The 18,840-nt window shown below is 42.6% G+C and overlaps 2 protein-coding genes across 2 annotated transcripts in view; both read left to right on the top strand.

Annotated features, from left to right (window-relative positions):
• The window catches only part of LOC105911438 (probable carboxypeptidase X1), a 16,019-nt gene extending 6,216 nt beyond the window's left edge, over nucleotides 1–9,803 (top strand). The window contains exons 4-13 of the mRNA XM_031587517.2: nucleotides 342–426; nucleotides 962–1,112; nucleotides 1,396–1,484; nucleotides 3,651–3,774; nucleotides 6,870–7,066; nucleotides 7,279–7,473; nucleotides 7,567–7,861; nucleotides 8,342–8,481; nucleotides 8,593–8,695; nucleotides 8,963–9,803. Of these exons, the coding sequence (XP_031443377.1) occupies nucleotides 342–426; nucleotides 962–1,112; nucleotides 1,396–1,484; nucleotides 3,651–3,774; nucleotides 6,870–7,066; nucleotides 7,279–7,473; nucleotides 7,567–7,861; nucleotides 8,342–8,481; nucleotides 8,593–8,695; nucleotides 8,963–9,282 (1,699 nt within the window). The 3' untranslated portion in view covers nucleotides 9,283–9,803. The remainder of the gene's footprint in view (nucleotides 1–341; nucleotides 427–961; nucleotides 1,113–1,395; nucleotides 1,485–3,650; nucleotides 3,775–6,869; nucleotides 7,067–7,278; nucleotides 7,474–7,566; nucleotides 7,862–8,341; nucleotides 8,482–8,592; nucleotides 8,696–8,962) is intronic.
• Nucleotides 9,804–10,288: 485 nt separating this feature from the next.
• Nucleotides 10,289–13,444, top strand: lyar (Ly1 antibody reactive homolog (mouse)). The gene is made up of 8 exons (XM_012840386.3): nucleotides 10,289–10,812; nucleotides 10,983–11,097; nucleotides 11,249–11,356; nucleotides 11,490–11,573; nucleotides 11,857–12,226; nucleotides 12,365–12,427; nucleotides 12,843–12,928; nucleotides 13,216–13,444. The coding sequence occupies exons 1-8, from the start codon at nucleotides 10,691–10,693 to the stop codon at nucleotides 13,351–13,353; spliced, it is 1,086 nt and encodes a 361-aa protein (XP_012695840.2). The 5' UTR covers nucleotides 10,289–10,690; the 3' UTR covers nucleotides 13,354–13,444.
• Nucleotides 13,445–18,840: the final 5,396 nt, after the last annotated feature.

Raw genomic sequence — 18,840 nt, forward strand, 5'->3', positions numbered from 1 at the left:
AGTCTGCACAGACTCAAACACAACTCTTATGATTTCTTTCATGTCATACCCATCCACCTGACATATTATACTTACTGAATACATAATCAATACTGTGAGGGCTTTGTACTTATTTGCGAGGGCTCAGTATGTGTTCTATGACATACTGTGCATAATATAAGTGTTGAAATACAGTGGGTTGTCCAGATAGATTATTCACTAAACTGGACTGAGCTTTTAGGTTTTGGTTTTCAACTAGGGTTTAATCAATGCTACACAAAAAAATTCAACCAAAGGTATTGAAAGCGTACAGTAGGTGAATGGAAAGCTAGGTTATTACAGTAACGTGTGTTCTTTTCCAGCTGGAACTTAGTGAGTACCTACAAGGTTCAGGTCAGCAACGACTCCATCGCATGGAAGCCGTGCATGAATGGCACAGGGGAAGCGGTGAGTATTACTAGTTGCAATACTGTGCCCACATTCATAGCACTTTTATGCAATGCATTTTTCACTGTCAGAAACTGGACTTTTCCGTGGTGAGGGACCTACATTTCCAAAACGAGGTCACAAATCACAAAGATTATGCTGTCACAGCATCACACAGCCCACCAAGACCTGGCTAGTGGCTTATTCATCGTCGTCATCATTAGTCTCATAGCCTCATATTAGCTACTAATTTCTCCTTCCACACACCCTCTCCTGGCAGAAGGTCTAGCCAGGCTTCTAGCAGGGATGGTTGTGGTTGGCATTTGGGCTCAGAGTTAAGTGGGTATTTTGGAAAGCTTGCCCTGTCCATTGCAGCGCTTTTTGTGTCAGGCTTTGCCAAGGGAAAGCCGGCTGGCACACACAATAATGGGTAGTGCAGAAAGTGGGGTATGACTCCTACTGTCTGAACTCCATGACCTAAAAGGCAGGGTTTGGAGCGGCTGAAAATGTGTTTGTTGTTAGCTTAATGGTCTTTAATGTGTGTGCCATATTGCAGGTTTTTGAAGGAAATCAGGACACCGAGACCCCAGTCTTAGCTGTTTTACCAGAATCAATGGTGGCCCGCTACATCCGCATCAACCCTCAGACCTGGTATGAGAACGGCACCATATGTCTGAGGGCTGAGATCCTGGGGTGTGCCATTCCAGGTACGGCTACATGTCCTTCAAGGTCCTGTTCAGTCTGAAGTGGAAAGGCTCTTAAATCCTAATAATGAAGATTGGCAAGAAATCAACCCTCAATCACCTCAGCTGTTGACAATAACAAAGCATTAGCTCAAGTGCAAATGCTGAAGGAAATTAAAATGTTCACACAGTGATTGAAATCAAGATTGTGTGCATCTGTGTTTGTTACAGATAATTAAATAGTATGCCCATGAATTCACACATGGGTCTAGGCTTGATCTTAACACTGTGTGCACACCACCCTTAGACCCAAACAACATCCACATGTGGCAGGAGGAGGAGGGCTCCAGGGACAAGCTGGATTTCAGACATCACAACTACAAAGAGATGAAGAAGGTAGGAGATATCAGACATAACAACTACAAATAGATGAGGAAGGTAGGAGATTCACAACTACAAAGAGATGAGGAAGGTAGGAGATTTACAACTACAAAGAGATGAGGAAGGTAGGAGATTCACAACTACAAAGAGATGAGGAAGGTAGGAGATTTACAACTACAAAGAGATGAGGAAGGTAGGAGATTCACAACTACAAAGAGATGAGGAAGGTAGGAGATTCACAACTACAAAGAGATGAAGAAGGTAGGAGATTCACAACTACAAAGAGATGAGGAAGGTAGGAGATTCACAACTACAAAGAGATGAAGAAGGTAGGAGATTCACAACTACAAACAGATGAGGAAGGTAGGAGATTTTTCTGGAAGAAAGGTCTACTGTAGCCATAACATTAAGGCTAAAAGAAGGATTGTTTCCCGGCATTATATCTTTGCATTGTTGCTCACCAGCTTGACCAGTGCACGGGCCACATTTGCATAGGAGACAGCCATGACATGATAGCCCTACATGGGTGTTAGACTCAAGACCAGTCTGCTTGTCACTTGTGTTTCTTGAGGACACCCATGTGGTTAATTTGTGTCTACACATCCGGCAGCTGTGTTTGTACTCTAAACAGATAGTATGTCACTAAGTACTTTCCTCATAGGTGAGAGAGACAGTGGGGCACACATGAACAACTGTGTGTGTGAAGACATACGTTGGACATACATGAAAACGGAGGTTTTTGCTATTATCAGTATCAGTATATCAGTTTTGTGCAAGTTAGAAAAATGTCTCCTGAAATTCTGCTTTCTAACGATCAGGGACACAACTAATTTCGGGTTCTATGTCTTCCTCTAAAAAGCTCACTGGCACTATGAACCAGTCAGACATTCACATTTCTAACTAGTCGGTCTCGGACTGATTATTTCTATTACCACTACTTGCGATGCGAAGTTACCGACTCATGCGTGCAATGCAGGAAACACTGGAACACCGCAGTGATACCATGACTGCTGAGAATTTTCTTAGAAGCCACAAAACTCACTCTGACACACAGTACGCTATTGGTAAGGGTAACCGAAGCTCCCAGCACCACCCCCCCCCCCCCCCCCGCATGCCCTTCTTTATGATTGGCAGTGGCACTCTCTCTCTCTCAGTGAAGGCTTGTGGTCTGAGGCTCTACAGTCTTTCCAGTGAACAAATATTATTCCAGCTCAGTTCTTTTTTCCCCCTTCCAAGCTAGCCCAGTGCTACTGCAATGAGCCTGTGGTGAGCTTGACCATCATTACCTAACACGGAGTACATTAACACACTCACACACAAGGCAGCGATGTCTTCCTTGCAGCCACCACCTCCATCACCACACAGCCATGTGCCATTCAGAAATCATACATGTTATACATGATGATGATTGAATAGTTGGTTGATTAAAAAAAGTCGGTTGTTTATGTTTACTTGGACGAAAAAACCAAACACAAATATAATGTTGTACATTTAGACATAATCTAAAGATTAGAAATAAATACAAAAATATAATATAACACAAAATAAAATGTAATGAAATTATGAATTGCATAAATAAATCCAAATGACATTGTTCACTCTGACATAACATTGCTTCTGAACTCCACAAGACGTGGCATAATACCTCATTCTTCTCTTGCATCGAAGTGGAAATTGGAAAGGAAGTTGTGGTAAAAAAAAAAGTATCCGCGCCAAGAGGGCACAGGGACTTCCAGTATACAAAACATAATGTATATGAGAAATAAATCGCAAAGTATTGCAGAAATCGAATGATAATACTTGTATCATTGACTGTAAAGAATCGCAATAATTTTGTATTGTGATCTTAAACATTGTGATTGTGGCAATTCCCACCCCTATTATACAAATTTGAGGGCAATTGGACAGATATCTGTGCTCACAATCCGACCCTGTAACAAACATAGGGCAGATACTGGTAGTGTAGGGTCTTGGGCACTGTCAAATAAATATTGATTCTCAGTGGTCATGATTGACAACAACGTTGCTTAGCATTACTCCCTCGAAACATATCCAGTTTATCATTAGCCTAAAAAGGAATAATAATAATATATATATTATTAATCTTATTATTTTATCTATTTATTAGATAAAATAATCTAATTTTATTTTAATTGGGCACCACTGTTTCTCTCTTCCCAGGTCATGAAGTCAGTGCATGAGGCGTGTCCTGACATCACCCGTATCTACAGCATTGGCAAGAGCTACATGGGCCTCAAGCTCTACGTCATGGAAATCTCTGACAACCCAGGCAAACACGAGCTAGGTGAGTGAGTCTGTGGGGTTACAAGCCCGCAGTAAAAGAAGAGGTTGTGGGAAAGTATGTTATGGGAAGAGAGTAGGCTCTGGACGTTTTAATGTCTCTGAAGATAATGTTGAGAGTAAGTGACTAAATGTGGCATTTCCTTGAGAGAGGTGTACAACATGTCAACTGGTAGCCAGTAGTCACAGCTGTTTGTTGTTTAAAGGCAATGCTTGTTGTGTGTGTGTGTGTGTGTGTGTGTGTGTGTGTGCGTGTGCGTGCGTACGTGTGTGTGTTTAAACACTGTTTACTGACTTTGGTCTTCAAGAGTCATGGGGTTGGATCTCATGAAACATGGTTGTTTAAAGTCCCAGCTCTGTTAACTCTAATACTAGTCCTGTAGCCCGTAAACATTCTCAGGCCCTATGTTACTCATCGGTAAGTAACTGGTGTCTGGAGGGAGAGAGGACTGATTTATTCTCTCCTTCCCTTTTTGTTGTCTCTGTCTCTCCCTCCCTCTCTTTCTCTCTCTCTCTCTCTGTCTCTGTCTCTCCCTCCCTCTCTTTCCCTCTCTCTCTGTCTGTCTCTGTCTCTCTCGCTCTCTCTGCTGAGGGCGGGAAAGTCGGTACACTGAATCTTATGTGCCTCATGAGAAAGACTTCCGATTGGCTCGGCCAGTTTACACTGGAGTGTCGAGGTGATTGTTTTGGCCGCCCTGTCGGCTGGCTTTGCCCTGCCAACACTGGCAGCTCTGAGGGCCCCTCTCGCCAGTACTCATAATGGGCAAGGGGCCCTGCGATGCCCGTGCAGAGGCAGTGGTCTTTAATAGAGGGCAGAGAGCCTGGAAACAAACAAAAATAAACTCATAACGACCTACGACTGGTGCGACGTGTGTCAGATTGTAGGCCCATGCTCAGAATGAAGCAATGTCGCCTTTTGACGATATGTTGAAGTCTTGTGATGAGAGACAAAAGTTAACCCATCTGTTTGTGATACTCTAGTCATCGCGGAGCAATCGCAGACAGTTGGAAGTTGTAGCTTCAGTGAAATCTCTAGGCATTTTGATCTCTCTCGCCAGTGTTAACAGATTGAGTGATGTCAGAGAGCTTTAGAGGCAGTCCAAGTATTTTGCGGACAGAGAAGCTCGACTCATTTCATCATTCTTTATGGTGTGATATAGCGCATCCTCAAATGAATGGACTTCACCTCTCTGTTTACTGATACTCTTCTGTTTGACTACTGCATGAATGATAGCTTGGCCAGCCCCGGTACAAAACGGCTGGACCAAAAAAGCTTGTGGATGTTTGGTGAATTTTACATTATTATTTTCATCAGTACTATAAATGAGTTGAACATTTACTACAAACACAAGTTAATGCATTCCTGATTTGGCATGCAGAAAACGATTAGAAAACGTCTATTACTCTAGTTATTTATTGAGATGTAATGAATAATTCAGTACTGTATCGTTTTCAGTTATTATTTTCATATTCTAAGGCTTGCAGGAGTTTGCAAAAGACTGACCCTGTTTTCTTGTCTTAACTACAGTAAATAGTCTTTGGCAAGGACCCTGTCTGATAGTCTGCCGTTAGCCCCTCAAACATGCCATTCGATTCTGATGGGAGGTCACGGCGGGTCACTAAAGAAGTGCCTAAACAATAGGATACGCTGGTGTTGGCTAACCCAAGCATATTAGCACATTGAAATTGAACATCACATAAGCATGTTACAAATTAGGATATTTCAAAAAGATCTGTATTGTTTTCTGTTTTCTATTTTCTGTTACATAAGTTATGTTACCAACAAGTCTTCCAAAAAGCTTCCTAGAAAAGGCCAGAGGTGCTGGTAAGCCTGCTGAACTGTTTCGCAAGGGCGTGTTTCGCTGAAGACAGCGCCATCCAAGCACATCTTGTATCTGTGGTTTCACGGCCCATTCGTTAACATCTGAGGCGCATTGTTGCAGTTGTCTAGGGACCACATGTGTTTGTCATCAGCACACATCAGCAATGCATTGATTCTGTGGTCAGAGAGAGGGTCAAAGTTCAGCCTCTAACTGTGCTGGGATCAGTTTTTGCTCCCGCTCCAGAGAATGCCTGGTTGTGGGAGCGCTAACTAGACCCAGCTTTCATAGAAAACTCTGGGTCTGAATAGATGGTGTGTTTGCCAGAAAGCCAGCTAAAGGGGGGGGGGGTGTAGCTTTCACTGCCGAACCTAAAGAGGGCCCTTTTTGGGTGGGAACAGATACAACTTGTGCCGCAGTTGAACTCGCCAGCGTGAAAACCGGTCCTTGTGCCATGTAAATATTTACGTAAATAAAGATGATCTTGCTTTAACGGTCTTGCACGATGCAAGCCATTGAAAATCCCTACCGATGAATTGATGCATACTTTCTCTTGAGCTAAGCACAGGAGGGAGCAGGCATCTGCACAGCTACGGCGTAGACTCTGAGTCAGACCCATGATGGTGAGATTGCATCCAGTTTGGGTGGCTGGCTCATCTCTCTTAGTGCCTCTGGAGCCTGCTGGTCCCTCCAGTGAAGTTGTGCCAGTTTATTATTTTAAGCAACTTGGGAGAACCCTTCATCAGCTTTAACTGTGGATTGGCTCAGGGCTGGCAAGAACCAGCCTTGTGGAACTGCAAAGGCAAAGGCAGACGTTTCTAGAAACTCGCCATAAAAATGCTTTTGGAGCAACTAGAGAGAAGGTGCCAGATTTCGGACCCCTCTGCTAGTGTATAGGCTACTACTAAGACAAGACCTGCAGCTCTGTCAAGGCCGAACTGATGTCCTTTTTATAAGTGCTTTCATAAAGCCTAGGATTAGGCTACTACTGAACACTAAGAAATCAGTCAGGAAACAAAATTAAAAAGTATAACGGCAGGCACCTTAACCAGTAGAACAGGATTGGCCTAAATCTAGTGCAAAGAATGGGATGGCTTTGAACAACATTTCAGTATCGCCATCCCGTGTATTTACATTCTTTATATTCCAGGCTCAGGGGGTTTTGAGGGGTTCCAATGGCACATGTGGTATTTTCATTTCTTGCCCATGTATGTTTTATCACTTGTGGTGGTGTCGGTGTACTGATGACGCATCTTGTGTGTGTGTGCGCCCTCTGCAGGCGAGCCGGAGTTTCGCTATGTGGCTAACATGCATGGGAATGAGGTAGTGGGCCGTGAGGTGCTGCTCAACCTCATGCAGTATATGTGCCAGGAGTACAAAAGGGGGGACCAGCGCATCGTGAGGCTGGTCAAAGAAACGCGCATACATCTGCTACCCTCTATGAATCCAGACGGCTACGAAATGGCGTACAAGAAGGTTAAACCGGCTCAGTTATCTTGTTTGATGTGTTAAAAGTCACATTTCTTATGTGCATTGAATACATTTAATAAACAAATGCACCTTACAATTGAGATTTCAGATACATAATGTATATATATTTTTTGTCATATTTATATTTTTTCTATATGTAGGTTTGAACAATCAGAAATGAAGCACAGTATATCAACTTCCTGTCACCTTTTCTGCAGGGCTCTGAGTTGTCTGGTTGGTCACTGGGTCGCTATACCTACGAGAACATCGACATGAACCACAACTTTGCTGACCTGAACACCGTTATGTGGGATGCCATGGATCAAGAGTCGCTCTTGCTCTCGGTCTCGAAGTCCAAACTCATCAACCACTACTTCCCCATCCCAGAGCAGTACACCTCCGAAGACGCCTTTGTCAGTGCACTGCCATTCCATCCCATAGTGGTTTCTAATCTATTGCAAGCCTTCTGTTAGTTAGTTTGTGCTCCTCTGCTTTGGCTTTTCCAGGTGGCATCTGAAACTCGTGCAGTTATCAACTGGATGGAGAACATCCCCTTTGTTCTCGGTGCCAACCTGCACGGGGGGGAGCTGGTGGTCACTTACCCCTTCGACATGACCCGGGACTGGGCTCCTCGCGAGCACACCCCCACGGCGGACGAGAGCTTCTTCCGCTGGCTGGCCACAGTCTACGCCAGCACTAACCATGTCATGTCCGATCCAGACCGCCGGCCGTGTCACAATGAGGACTTCCAGCGGTACAACAACATCATCAATGGAGCTAATTGGCACACAGTTCCAGGCAGTGTGTGAATCTCTTTGTTGTCCTGATATTTATGGTTATTAAAAGTTGGCCCCACACAAGTTGGTAACATCATTACAGGGTTCCCACAATCAGGAAAATCATGGAACTTTTTTAAATCCCATTTTCCAGACCTGAAAAAGTCATGAAATTCAGTAAATTCGTTGGACGTTTTGAAAAAGTCATGAAAGGTATAATGAAATGAATTATGTTATTGTACTTTTCCATGGATAATGTTTTGCTGTGCACATTTCTGCAGCATGATAGTTGAATTGCCATAACCTAACTAGCCTATTAGAAAAGGAATGGAAAAGGTTGATGGTTCACTTTTTAATCAAATATTTAAGTATGCAATTTTGGAGGTTGCGAAAGGTCCTTGAAAAGTAAAGTAAAGGTTTTGTTCGTGAATTCGTGGGAACCCTGGAGTTAGAATGATGTAGAAAGGTTTCACGTTTCTTAAGGGCTGATTTTGTATTCCTTCAGGCGTGAATGATTTCAGCTATTTACATACCAACTGCTTTGACATAACTGTGGAGTTGTCCTGTGATAAGTTTCCTCATGCCAGTGAACTTCCAAAGGAGTGGGAGAACAACAAAGAATCTCTGCTGGTCTACATGGAGCAGGTCATCAGCCTTAAACATTACTTGTCCTACGCAAGACGGTTTATGTTTAAGTTTTTTTTCTTGTTTTTTTGTCTTCTAATGACTTGTTTGTCTTGGATTCTGTCTCCATAGATACACAGAGGAATCAAAGGAGTAGTAAGAGACAAAGACACTGAAGCTGGCATACCAGACGCAGTCATTCAAGTAGATGACATTGATCACCACATCAGATCAGGTGACCTGCCACATCCTTTGTTAGCCCACTACAAAAACAGCACAAGATCAGTGATCCAAGATCAGCGATAGTCACTGCACACAGTCTTCTATGTTAGGTTGGTTTTTGATGATACCGGTGGGGGTTCGGCAATTGTCAGCTCAATGTCAAAGAAGTACAAAATAACTTGATGGGATCGGAATAAACAGACTTGGACTGGAATGTGTTCAGTAGAAAGACTGATGGCTTAAATAGTAAGAGTAAGGAGTTGTTTTTTTCTTGTCATAGCATCTGATGGAGATTACTGGCGACTCCTGAACCCCGGTGAATACGACGTTACTGTCACCGCCGAGGGCTATTACCCCTCCAAGCGCTCGTGCCGCGTGGCATACGAACACTACCCCACCATCTGCGACTTCCGCCTCACCAAAACACCCAAGCAGCGTCTGCGTGAGATACTTGCCAAAGGCGACAAGATCCCCAAGGACCTGATGCTGAGACTACGGCAGCTACGGCAGCGCAAGCTCCGCGCCACCACCAAAACCCTCAACCGCCGGCGGGAATCACAGCGCCGGGCCCGGCAGACCCGAAGCCAGGCAGCCAAGTGACCTTTGACTCAAGCTTTTGGGCCAGTAACTGGACTGTGATTTCATCTGATGCACAGCCGTTGTCATTTCAGGCACCGGTGTGCTTTTTAAATGCAGAATGAAGATGAGTGTGTTTAGGCTTACATTTAATCTAGTTCTCAGGGTTGGACAGAACATAATAGGTCTATTTTTGCTGTGGTAGTCTAACAAATTGTGGTCTTATTTTTGCTGTGGTAGTGTAACACATTGTGATATTTTGTTATTCAGACTAAATAGTGCATAGTTGCTCCCAAATCCAAAAGACAGATGTCCACTACACCCCAACCCTTCCCTTAAGTGAGTGAGAGACAGAAAGAATGATCATAATGTTTTACATAGACTTAAATTGACTGTATTTTGACACAAGAGAGTAACATATGACCACAAACTAGCTGTAGCTCATGTTGCTGGCAAATGGGGAAGAGATGATAAACTACATAACTACAAAAGTCAGTCTGGAACTGACACTGTATAATCTACATTAAAAGGAGATGTTTCACCTACCTCAGTGGCTTCTGAAATTCTTTATAGCTTGGTTAGATGTTAGATGTAGTAGAGGTGGGCCTAGGCCTACAGTGTCGAGCATAGGACACAATTTAATTAGGGAAATCTGCCACCATCTTGTGTTAACATGTGATTACTTTTGACACCTCGCACATTTCACTGTAATGTATCTGATGATGAAATACACCTTATGGTGAGCGATATTATATATGTAGGCCTACCCAGTGCAAAATGTCCTTTAGGCCCAATAGGCAATCAGAACTTGAAGATGAGCAAGCAAGATTCTCCCTCACAGTTCAGCACAACTGTCTTCTTAATCTCACGTTATGTATTGTGTTTTTAATCTTTTTTTTTACTAACTGCACACATTTCTTTCTAAAACCCACAACTGATACTAAAACGTAAATGAAATATTAACACCCAAACAGGAGGCGGCAGTATAGAGGTTTACTATTCAGCTCGAAGTGGAAGTAGAAGAATAAACGGAACACAACTTTTCCAGTGAATTGTTCCCGTCGGCGGAAATTGCTGGCGTGCGTGAGGAATCAATGTGTTGTCGGCGTGAGTTAAGACTACTTGATAAGTGTTTCTAAGTTTTTAGTCTTTTATTGGGTAGGTTCAGGTCGAACGTTTTTTATAATGCGGGGAGAAAGTCTTAACGTTTGAGCTTTGTGTTAATTGTCCATAGGTAGAAGGTTTCGAGGTTTTTCTGCAACTAAGTTAGAGGCGCGAACCGGTATCGTGCACATTTTGGCTACTGTTAACGTTACAACTAACGTTTGCTCACGAGTCTCCATTTAAGAAAAGAGAAGAAGTAGAAAACCGTTGATCTTCGTGCGTAGGAAATTGTTCTTTGCTGCTGAAACAAAGCCTTGGCCTCTTCAAAATGGTGTTCTTCACATGCAATGCATGTGGAGAATCGTTGAAGAAAGCTCAGGTGGACAAGCATGTCATGAAATGTCGTGGATGTGAAGTACTCTCGTGTATTGATTGTGGGAAAGACTTTTGGTAAGTGAACTTAGACTGTGCTGTTTCGGTAATGGTGTCCTTGTGGAATGCATTGAGCCTGTGTTACAGGTGTGTGCTAGGTTAGCTGACTTGGCTAGCATGATGTCCTCTCTAGCATAAGTACCCATAGATATCTAAAACTTCATGGAAGTTGTATTGTGGTCCAACAGGGGAGACGACTACAAGGACCATAACAAATGCATCAGCGAAAACCAGAAATATGGTGGCAAAGGCTACGAGGCTAAGACCAACAAGGGTGACGTCAAACAACAACAGTGGATGCAAGTAAGTTCATGTGTTTGTTAGTAAGTGCTTCAGTTACCAGTGATTGGATTTCAGATAGTCCTCCCAGTGTAATCCGGGAAGATGGAAAAGAGCACATTTCACAACTCATGACGAGATGACAGGTTAATGCCATTCATTTGTTTTTCCTCAGAAAATCCATGAAGCCATGGACAAACCAGGGGTGACTCCAAAGTTGAGGGACATTCTAAAGCAAGTCAGCTCATATGACAACGTTCCAAGAAAAAAAGCAAAATTTCAGGTATACAGCAGTCAAGCACACAGATTTATTCTGCACTGGTAATCTATTAAAAGGTGGGTTTTACATTTTTATTTTCCCTGATCTGTGGTTTATTTGTATGTCTCGTTGGACAATTGTCTCTTCTGTTGCGCAGAACTGGATGCAGAACAGCCTGAAAATCTTCAATCCCTCTTTGCAAGACCAGGTGTGGGAGGTCTTCTCTGCTGCAACAAGCCAGGTAAGTGAAGGTTTCTCAGATTCCTTTCTCTGCGGGAGGTAGAAGTAGTTGTACTGTATTTTGTTAGAATCAGTTCAGTATTTTCAATGAATAATGGTGGAACAGAAGTATGATGTGGAATTGTTAGACCATTCCCGAACAGTATACCAAGGTACTAGAGTAGTCACATACTGTCTGCTTTGTGCTGTGTCTTTCAGGAAAGAAAAGAAAAATCACATTTGTGATGCACTGTTGAGAATTGTTTAAAAATGGCAACATTTGTTCTTTTGTGATCTCATTCAAGGATCAGGAGAAGCCAAGTAACCAGCAACAGCCTCTGAACAGTACGAACGGGACGGCTAAGGCTGAAGAGAACGGGACGGCACAGCCTGAACCGTCCAATGAGGTGGCGGCCCCTCCGAAAGAGAAGAAGAAGAACAAGCGAGAGCGCAAAGAGGACAGGCAGCTGAAGAAAAAACCGAAGAAAGGTCATGGGAACGTAAATGGCCAGGACGAAGGAGAACAGCACGCTGAGGAGGCCTCTGAGAAACAGAAGAAGAAGAAAAAGAAGAGGAAAATGGAGGAAGTTGAGGAGGAGGACGACGAGACCCCAAATGGACAAACTGTTGAGACTGAGAGCAAACCTAAGAAGAGTAAAAAAGACCATTTAGATGGTGAGCTCATTTTGCAGTTTGAAACGTATTGACTTTAATACTAACCTCAGTAATAGTAATATTTCGTAATGATTTGTATATATATATTTTTTAATATATGAATATTATTGTATTTAAAACATTTTTTTTTACATCCAGACACGCAAAACTCTGAGGTAGCAGATGATGAGCAAGGGGAAGCAGATGAACCACATACCAAAGGTATCACGCAACATTTTCATTTTAGGTTTATTAAATGCTAGTGTGTTATCTGCACCCTCCCAATCTTTTGTCCAGTGCTGTATTTGTAAAAAGAGTTTATACTAAACCTTTATGGGTCTGGTGCTGTTGCGGCGGAGGACCACGAGGGGGCAGTGTTGTGTTTATATGGGGGTGCTGAGTCAGTTTCCTGTGTTCAGCATGTCAGCAAAATTTGCTGAATTTTGCATGTTGATACCATATTTGGTGTTAAAGCCCAGCGTGATTTAGCTAGCAGGAGGTGACAGGACATTATTGTGCATCTTAAAGGAGGCTGTTACTAATAGAGAGATAATACATGTCCTACGTGTGCTGTGAGATATTAGCATGTCTTGTTCACTTGCCTATGCAATGTTGATGACTCTTCTGCTCTTTGCAGGCAAATTCAACTGGAAAGGGACCATTAAAGCTGTGCTGAGACAATCACCAGAGGAAGGAATTGCTGTAAAAAAGCTCAGGAAGAAGGTAGCCCTTCTAAATGTTTCTGGATCAGAGGCTTTGTGTAATAATTGCCATCAGCTAACAGTTCCATTATTTTGGGGAAGATTAAATGCTGCAAAATGTGTATCAAGTTTGTGTATATATTTGCAGTCTGAATTTCAGCCACATCAGTGCATTTCCATTGATGTGGTTCCGATTCAGAAGATTTTTACTTAATTTAAGGAAGAATAAGTTGGTTCCAAGTTGATTTTTTGCAGAAATTGTGACCAGTCATTTTTTTTTTTCAACTCTTCAACTTCACCTCTTCTCAGGTTCTGGGTGCATATTATTCATTCAGTGGAAATGGAAACTTCAAATCAGAAGAAGAGGTCTTCTCCCTATTCAACAAGAAACTCAACTGCAATCCCAAGTTCAAGGTTCTTAAAGACAAAGTCAGACTTGTGAAGTAGCACTATCAGTGTCGCTAACCATGAATAATCCTGCCAAAAATCTCCCTTCACTGAGACTCCCCAATTAAATGTTTTTAGTAAAAAAAAAAAATTCAAAAAACAATAAATGTTCTCTAAGAACCACCACATCTGCCTCCTCATTATGAACAAAGTTATTTTAATAGAAGAGGTGACTGTCAGGTCACCCTGGTTAAAAATGGCAACGTGACTGCCCGTCTTTTGCCTTTGAATTGTAACAGAAAAGCCACAGGGCGACTGGCGCTTCAGGTTATTTTGCTCAAAGGGCTGAATGAATCGCCGGGGATTCCTTTAGTGTGTTTGTCTAAAGGAACTGTGAGCCTCCTCACCGAAGCCAAGACATGCCGCCGCCGCTGAAAAGCTCCTCCAAAATTGCCACCAATATGGAGTGATAAGAACCGAGGACGACACATAACCTCTTCTTCTCCCCCTCACCTCATTAAGTGAGGGAGAAAAGGCTGGGAAAACTGGTCCTTATCTTTCAGGATTAGGCATCTTGGTGGTGGAGGTGGTGGTGGGAGGGGGGGGCACCTGAGGTGAATTTGACTCTCACGCGGGACGGGGCTAATGCACATTCCTCGGCACCCAGAACGGGGTTCACTTGGCCGCGCACACAGAAGCCCCATAGAGGCCGGCGAGCGAGAGTCGGACCCCCGGGAGAAAGTCTTAACGCTGAACAATTTCCAGCAGGAGAATGAGAAGCCTGTTGGACACGCTGCGACACACACGGGAGCCGGCGAAGCAGAGCTCCATCCCGTTATGAAAGTTCTGCTAATCCTGCATGCTAAAACTGATCCCCATTCAGCACGCTGCTTACCTGTAATTATATATCGCACCCTGTGGGTATTAGGGAAGCTATTACTCATGTTTTGCAAGTATTATGAATGTGTGTTCAAGCTTTAAAGGTAACCAGATCTTGGTTGCATTGTGAATTCAACATGACTACAAAGCTAATTAAAGAAAAAATATATATTTATATATAATATATTTATTTTTTCTAGCTCATGCCTTGTGCATATGAAAATGTTCCACATTGCAATCAGTCCGGATTGGACCTCATATGTTTTGCTTTTCTTGAGCCACTTCACGTGGTCTCACTTCACTTCACGGGGCTCACCATCTGCCTGCTGTCTTAGAGGACCTGCATTGCCCCTCTTATGGGAAAGGCACGGGGACATGGCATGCAAAGTGATAAGTTAGGGATGATGTTTGGGCTTGTCAAAGATTTTTATTTTCTTTTGTACAGTAGAGGACCTCACAGCACAACATGACCTGAGTTTTGTTTTCTGTCAGCTTACTTGACCCTCTGGCCAACACGGCCCACTAAGTTCTACTGCTGCTGCTTAAAATCATAATCACTGTTGAAACTGAATGAAATGCAAAGGAAATGGCTTCTGTGAACCACTGAATGGATAAGATAATTCCTCTCAGAGTTATTCTAAAGTCAGTCTGGATATTGGGTGTGTTTAGTATTTGAAACCCTTTGCCTTCCTGTGGAGCCTTCATCAGGTGGTTAGCTGTGGGTGAGCTACTTATCTCTCACAGTATCTGTGTGATTTCAGACACATCAAATTATTTATGCCAGTCTTGACAACAACTGAAAGCGCTTGAAAATAACACAAAGCTTCGACACGTCATGTTGCAAGGTGTTTTTTGTTTCACCGCCTACAGATTATTTCGATGACGCATGGAGCTTTAAAGAGCAACAACAACAATAGGATAGACATAAAAAAAAAACGAATCCTTGGTAGACACACCTGTCTCCGGTATTACTGTATGGATCCTGTTTCCTGAAGTCTTAAAGGCGTCTCATTAGAATGAAGGACATTCCAGGGGATGGCCCATTCCTTTTTATGTAGGCACAGTGCTGGCGTTTGTTTGGTTAACAAAATAATTACATTACATTCATGGTTTAAATGGGATGGAGGTTTGGATATGATTATTAGTCATTTGATACTATTCAGAGATATGTAAAGAGAGGTGTGTGACATTAACAGCCTTTCAAGGTATCCTTCAGGTAACTCTTTACCTGAGCTCATGGGAAAGAGGATACAGGTTTAATGATTTATAACAATCTTCTATTTCAGTAACAGTTGAATTATTTCATTGTCTCTAGCCAGCCTTTCTTTTCCTTGAAGCATCCCTGTGGAGTTAATCAGCCATTCCTTGGAGAACATTATCTCCTCATCATCTTCTGCTGTAAACAAAGTGCCAGTCATTGTATCTCATAATGAAACTATGGTAACTGTCTTTCGCAACTTGTTTTCAGGCTCTCCATCTGTTTTCTGAGGGGGTGTGACTGATTCTGTCTCTCATACACACATATTTCAGACATAATATTCTGTCATACGGCTTACTTTATGCTGAAACAAATCTACTTAATATTTGTAAATGTGGATGACAAGCACAGGTGCACCCAGGGAGCAAGCTTCAATCTGAACATAAGAGTAATCCTTTTGAAATACGACACACTGTATGTGCAGTACCTGTGGTTCCTCCCTCCCTCACTCTCTCTCTCTCTCTCTGTCTCTCTCCCCTGAGGGTACTGGTTCATGATTTGAGTACTAGGCTTACCGTGTGGTCAAAAATACTCCCAACTAAGCCCCTGCCTGTGATTTAGGTTTTAATGAATCTCTCTCAAAAGACAAAAAAGATATATTGGGTAAGAATATCTCTGCATGGCACTGAGTTCCTAGTAATGGGCTGATGTCCCCTTTACGCTGCAACATACTGTGCTGAATCCACTCATTCTCTCTCAGCTGTTTGTAGGAGTTGGGTGCTTATGTATGTATGTATGTATTATGTATGAATTAATTCCAAGTTGGGGAAAGCTGATGACTTTGTAAATCTAAGGCAGTATTAGTCATGAGGGCTGGCATGGCAATCTCTAGGGAGTTCTGCATTTTAAAGGTGACTTGTGAGGACGGATGTGTGTCTGGCTCTTCCCTGCCTTCCAGCCTCACACCTGTCACCTGCTAATCTTCCAGGCCAATAGACAGTCCTGTGAGTAAGACTTAAGCTGTTGAAGGGATGATGGCTGTATGAGAGGATGAGGCTTTCAGAGAGTAGGACGTCTCACACATGGGTGTACACACATACTGTGTGTTTACGTCTGTGTTTGTATGGACATGTATGTTGGGGTCTGCATGCAAAATGGCGGTGTATTTTGGTGTAGGTGTGTGTCAGTATATGCTAGGGATGGACATAAGAGGTGCGTGTGATTAGGTTTCACTCTTGGCATCTGGATTAACTCGGAGTCAACAATGCCATGGGTAATATCTGGAGTAAAGAACAGTCCACTTATTCACCCACCATTATTCATGCATTAAACACTATCAGCTCACTTGTTCCCCATTATTCATGCATTGGACACTATCAGCTCACTTGTTCACCATTATTCATGCATTGGACACTATCAGCTCACTTATTCACCATTATTCATGCATTGGACACTATCAGCTCACTTATTCACCATTATTCATGCATTAAACACTATCAGCTCAATTATTCACCATTATTCATGCATTGGACACTATCAGCTCACTTATTCACCATTATTCATGCATTGGACACTATCAGCTCACTTATTCACCATTATTCATGCATTAAACACTATCAGCTCAATTATTCACCATTATTCATGCATTGAACACTATCAGCTCACTTGTTCACCCTTATTCATGCATTGGACACTATCAGTTCACTTATTCACCATTATTCATGCATTGGACACTATCAGCTCACTTATTCACCATTATTCATGCATTAAACACTATCAGCTCACTTGTTCACCCTTATTCATGCATTGGACACTATCAGCTCACTTATTCACCATTATTCATGCATTGGACACTATCAGCTCACTTATTCACCATTATTCATGCATTAAACACTATCAGCTCACTTGTTCACCATTATTCATGCATTGGACACTATTAGCTCACTTGTTCACCCTTATTCATGCATTGAACACTATCAGCTCCCTTTCATTTTCATCTTTGGTATCATCAAAGGATTTTACCAGCATCAACGATTTTACTACAGATGCAATTCCAGGTATTCATGGCACAGTGCACCCCCCAATTATGGTACGAAGTAATAGCCGGTTATAGTGTTCTAACTCAGTACTGGAGCGATTTCAATCTTTTTTGTGCCTAGTAAAAACTTTGGACACTAAAAGATGGGTCCAAATAGGAAAATAGGACCCAGATTTAAAAATCCTGAAGTTTCCCTTTAAGTTTCATTCATGTATCCTGCCACTCTACTACATGTGGTGGTCACTATGTGGTCATTGTACTTTATCAGTTCTCCATCCACAGCCCCTTGCAACCAAGACAGCAGCACAGCTCTCTTCCGTCTCATCTATGAGGCTGTGTGATGTGACCTTGCGTTGAGCACAGATTGTAAACGAGTCTTTTGGTACACGGATGGTGCAAACAAGCCACATTGCTGTCTTATCTCTCGTCCCATTGTTTAAGGTTAAGTTGTATGTGTAGACACCAGCTGTCTGGAGGTCTGTTGCTGACCACCCTCTAACACTGTTGATGAACTCACACAAATGTCACTGCATTGATTGTGGCCTGGAAGCTCTTCGTTGCTTTTGGGGTTTAGTGGCAAATTGAAGTAAGTGTTGGTCGCTTTAACCAAGTGCCACTTTCCAAAACATGGCACTATTTAAATGTTACTTCCTAAAACCAAATGTCTTATCTCACTGAATGGCAGGGCAAAAAAACTGGGACTTCAGACAGTTTTTTCAGCTGAAGGCTTAAAAAAAAAGCCAGGACCAGGTAGCTCAACCACTGGGACTGGTCACACAATTACAGTGAACTCAGCCCAAGGCAAAGCTGAACTGTTATCACTTATATAATGTGTCATTATTTGTAAAAGTGGTAAAGAGTGTGAATCTTGAAAATATATAGGTTTTCTCGAACTGATCGTATGCCATCTCCTCTACGCTACATAATGTCTTGGATGCATTTTCTCTCTCCTGTCACATGCTGTCTGAGTGTAAAACAGCTAGTTTCTAAAATGACAGTGATCACTGGGCTGAACAAAAGCACATTGGGATCCCAATCACAGCAGGTAGTCCACTGTTCAGTGTGCTTTGTGATGTATTCATAGTAGGTAGTATAGTATGCCTTACACTCATGTTGCATACTAAAGAAGAATACTAAGGAAGTATTGGTGAGTACTAGTAATCAATGGAGGATAAAGTTAGTCTTAGTATTAGAACTGACCTTTTGGAGCATGAAGTTCATATTTATGTGAGTTAATCATCCTTGTTAAGTCTGTGTTTCAAGGTCAGTGGGGTGTGAAGATTTTGAGAGCAGTGCGGGTTATTGGAACACTGGCCAATATCAAGTGCATGCCAGGAACAAGACGGATAGTCTTTCAGCCCCTTAACACTGTGGGCTGCGACGCAGACACCCCCTCATTCATACCCTCCCTAACCCTGGATCCCTACCCGCT

This window comes from Clupea harengus, chromosome 20 (genome assembly GCF_900700415.2).
Source record: "Clupea harengus chromosome 20, Ch_v2.0.2, whole genome shotgun sequence".
In the NCBI taxonomy this organism is placed as follows: Eukaryota; Metazoa; Chordata; class Actinopteri; order Clupeiformes; family Clupeidae; genus Clupea; species Clupea harengus.

What these genes read in the sequence shown, in the direction of transcription:
- lyar (XM_012840386.3), top strand. Translation starts at nt 10,691, where the DNA reads ATGGTGTTCTTCACATGCAATGCATGTGGAGAATCGTTGAAGAAAGCT. An exon ending in GAAAAAAAGCAAAATTTCAG is followed by an intron (nt 11,357 to 11,489) that starts GTATACAGCAGT and finishes TCTGTTGCGCAG; the next exon opens with AACTGGATGCAGAACAGCCT. An exon ending in TAAAAAAGACCATTTAGATG is followed by an intron (nt 12,227 to 12,364) that starts GTGAGCTCATTT and finishes TTTTACATCCAG; the next exon opens with ACACGCAAAACTCTGAGGTA.